Source organism: Condylura cristata, unplaced genomic scaffold (genome assembly GCF_000260355.1).
Source record: "Condylura cristata isolate star-nosed mole 26May11 unplaced genomic scaffold, ConCri1.0 scaffold00007, whole genome shotgun sequence".
NCBI lineage: Eukaryota > Metazoa > Chordata > Mammalia > Eulipotyphla > Talpidae > Condylura > Condylura cristata.
The window spans coordinates 4,803,559-4,807,531 of record NW_004567108.1 but is presented as its reverse complement, the minus strand read 5'-3'; the positions used below and the strand labels follow the sequence as shown (position 1 = coordinate 4,807,531).

Sequence of the window (3,973 nt, the reverse complement as noted above, 5' to 3'; positions counted from 1 at the left end):
GCCTGGCCGGGCCGAGCCCGAGGGCAGGGCCGGCAGAGGTGCGTGCTCCGCGCCAGACACCACGCTTCTCGTCACCAACCGTCCCAGTCTCGACCCACACTGGGGCAACCGCTGCATCTTTAGACGGAATGCACTCCAGTCTGCCGCGTGGGCATCCTCCGTACCCCCAGTTTATGCTGGAGGAGGCCTGGCACTTGCGTAAAAGGAGACTCTGTGTGCAGGGGGTTGCTAAGGGCGTCTCTAACGGCCGCGGTCCCCCCATCTGTGAGCCCACAGCGACACCTGCTGGAGAAACAAGCTGCCCGGCGCCGGCAACGTGGGACCAGGTGAGCCCCAGACCAGGACAGGGAAGACGTGAAGCCCACCGGCTCCTCAGGGACAGCGGGGCCCACACTGTGCCCAGGGCTGCGCTCGGCCCGTGCACCCCACGCGCCCCAGCACAGGCGAACCCGTGCACCCCACGCGCCCCGGCGCAGGCGAGTCTTACCTGAGGCCTGCACCTCGTTGACGTACTGCAGGAGGTCTTGCCCCTGGTGGATGACGTCGAAGGTCAGGTTGTTCATGGTCAAGGCCTTGTCCGCGTGGTGCTGCAGGCGCTGCTCGGCGATGGTGAGGTCCTCCGTGTCGAAGTCGTTCATCTGCTGGGAAAGCTCGTCGTTCCAGGACTCCAGGTCCGAGATGATCTGGCGGGGAGAGACTCTGCTCGGGCCAAGTCGCCGCCCAAGCACCCTCCGGCGGCCTCACCGAGCCCGGGGAGGGAGGAAGGGGCGAGCGGCACGCGGCCCCCGGGGGACCCCGCTGGCCCAAGGCGGGCCCTCAGGGGTTAAAAAGCCCAGGCGGCCACAGGTGAGTAAGATGGACTGGGAATACGAACGCCCGCTAACCCAGAAATTAAGTGGAAAACGCTCCGGTTCCCATTCAAGACCAGCAAGGAGCGAATTAATGTTTATTCTAAAAACTAGTGAGTAAAGGGGAATATTATCGGCGCGTATAATGATGGTGGAAGTTCTTCCTTGTAGGTCAATCTATTCATGTACAGAGAATGGGAAAACTGGAGGTTATTTCTGACGTGCCATGAAACCGCGGGCCACAGCTGCCCGTGCCTGAGAACGTCCGGAGACGCTCTGTGGGGACCCGCGCTCACACCCGAGGACGCGCGCCTCAAACGGGCCTGAAGCCAGCCGGGCCCTCACCGCCGCTCCCGGCTGAAGAGGCGCCAGGGCGGGGAGCGGGGGCGCGGCCCTGGGAGCGGGACGGTCACTGCAGCAAGCCACCGCCGATGGACAGGGGCCGGCCAGAGGGCTCTAGGCTGCAGGCTGGCTGTCCTGCGAGTGAAGACTCCCAGCACCTCCTGGTGGGGCTGGGCGGGAGGAGGGAGGAGGGTGCGGCAGAGCTGGGGGGTGCCGGACAGCCCTATGCTTTAAAGGATCCTGGGCGCGTCTTTGGGAGAGAAAGGACAGGCTGAAGGACGTTCTCCAAAACGCCAAAGAAAGGCAGTCGGGGCACAGGAGACAAGCCGATGAGCTTGGGGTCAGGCGAGAACGTTCGCTGTGCAGCTGCTGCGGCTGTGGCTCGGGCTGGAAGACCTTCACGGTCAGTTTCTTAAAAATTAAGACTAAGGCCCTCCCTGGTGGCTCAGCGGGTAAAGCACAGCACTGAGAATCTGAAGCCGCTTCCGCATGAGTTCGATTCCCGCCAGCCCCGGAGGAGACCACATGGTGTGGCAGACCTCTCCTGGCCCGCCTGCTGCTCCCCTCAGCAGTGGACTTTGTCGATCTGCCTGCTCTGCTCCCCGCTCTGTCTCTGGTGAAGCCTCTCACCGCCCCTGCACCTCTGGCCTGTACCCCAGTTCTGTATGCACAAATAAATAAATCTTTAAGAAAACTGTTGACTCTTAAAAGAAATTAAGACTAAAGATCATAAAGCCTGGAGGGGAGGGAAGAAAGACCACCTTAAGAAAGGGTTCTCCACCACACCCCACTTCCTCTGGCTCCCCGTGGACTCCGTCCCCAGGAGCAGAAACAAATCACCAGGGCAGCTGGAGAGAGCAAGCGTGTGCGGAGAACCCACAGGAGGTGCGGGCCAGTCCCCCCCGGCTGGACGGGCCTGCCGGCCTATCTGATGCCGGGCGCCGCGTCACGCCCTTTACTAAACGCTGCTCCCTGAGAAGTGATAAGTTCAGTCAGGGCCCAGTCAGACCTGAACCAAACGCCACCGGGAAGACACGCTTTCAAAGAGGAACAGTAAGTTACCAGAACTTTTTTTTTTTTTATCTCTACAGAGAATTCTCTTCCTCAATCTTTGTTCTCTGACACCGAGGGAGAAGAGGCTTGGGTGCGGGGCTGAGGCGCAGACCCGGCCGGCCCGGAGACGCAGGTCCCGGCCCCAGGGCCGCCGCGCACAGGCCAGAGGCAGGTCTGGGCCACCCGGCCGGGGCGCGACCCAGGCGGCGGGAGAGGGCGGGAACAGGAAATCTGGGGCAGGGACGAAGCTCAAGAAGTGGAAGTCAGTCGTGAGTGCTGACTGGAAACCACTTGGAAGCCATTTTGTTTTCAAATGCGCCAGGAGCTTTCAAAGTCCAACTTCCCTTCCGAAAAGTCCACGCAGTTAAGACTGCTCTCCACAAGGCACCGGGCCACGAGGCTGCTGCGTTTATCTGGAGGCGGGAATGGGAGAGGCCACCTCACAGGGGACCCCCACTGCAAACCGGGGGGTGCGGCGAACGGGGGGCCTCCTCTCCTGACCCAGACAGCACCCCGTGTCTCCTGGAGCTACGAGAACTGTTTCCTGAGGTCCGAGGAGCATTCGCAGTGGACAGGTTTCCACAATTCAGGCTTATCCCAGAGACTGGGTGTCCTCGGCCCAGACCCTCAAAAGCTGCGGGGTGGCTGGGCCACGGCCCCTGGGGCCGTCTAGCCGGCTGGCCATGCTGCAGCCCCGGGAGGCCTGTGGCCGTGGTGGGGGAGTCTGGGCTTCAGGCTCCTCACCCACATGATTCAGTGAAAGTAGGTCTATCTAGAAGTAAAAAACATCTTTTCTCCTTAAAAAATGGCATGATGCAGATGAAGGCAAAAATCACTTTTTTTTCCTCCAAAAGGTCCTGGAAGAAAAATCTCAAAAAATGCTTCTGATTGGACCTGTTTCTTATTTGGAAGGAATCAACAAGCAGCTAGTTGTACAAAAGCCGTTCTTTAAGTCGGGGTGACGGGGACACTGGGCCGCCCCAGCCCCCCACCTGCGGGCCCTCCCCAGAGCCGGCTGTCTCGAGCTGGGGCCGCTGGCAGGCTGCACTCAGCTCAGAGCACCTGGGCACGCTTCACCCGGCAGCGGGTGTAGACCTGACTCCTTCCTTGTTACTGGCCAGCAAGGACAGGCCACGGCCATGAAGGGCCTTCCCGAAACACTGTGGAGGGAGGCTCAGACGAGTGGCCAGAGGCCTGAGAAGGCCCTGCCCCCAGCCCCCCGCGCTGGCCCTCAGCAGAGCCGCCGGCCCTGGCTGGCCACCCGCAGCCCTGTCCCCACACCCCGGCCTGCGTCACCAGGACCGGCCGCTCGGGCTCGGTGCCCCACAGAGCCTGGCTGGGCCCTGTGCCCCCGCGTGAGGCCCGCAGGCCCGGGGGGTCACTCGCCCAGGCCGAGGGGGGCCGGCTCCTGAGTCACGTTTCCCAGACGCGGTCAGCTCATCCACCACCCTGGCTTCCACTTCATCAGGCTCAAAAAATAACCTGCCTGGCACAAAGCTAGGAGCCAACCCTTTCTGTTGGAGGAAAAATAAGAAACCTGTTCTTTGTCCTATTTATATATTCCCTTGTACAGAAGTCAATTTTTAGGTAAGTATTATAGATCATCTGAGAATATTTTGTTTCCCATCTGAGAATATTTCTGTGGGGGGAAAATACTGGGTTTTCTAGTATTTTCTAGCCATTTCTAAAATGGCTTAAGCATGGACAGAACTTATTATTACTCTTAGAGG

The 3,973-nt window shown here is 60.3% G+C and overlaps 1 protein-coding gene across 1 annotated transcript in view; it reads right to left on the bottom strand.

Moving 5' to 3' along the window:
* Positions 1–3,973, bottom strand: part of TRIO (trio Rho guanine nucleotide exchange factor) — a 71,322-nt gene that overhangs the window by 26,909 nt on the left and 40,440 nt on the right. The window contains exons 13-14 of the mRNA XM_012721745.1: positions 488–683; positions 165–262 (exon numbers count right to left, since the gene is read on the bottom strand). Of these exons, the coding sequence (XP_012577199.1) occupies positions 165–262; positions 488–683 (294 nt within the window). The remainder of the gene's footprint in view (positions 1–164; positions 263–487; positions 684–3,973) is intronic.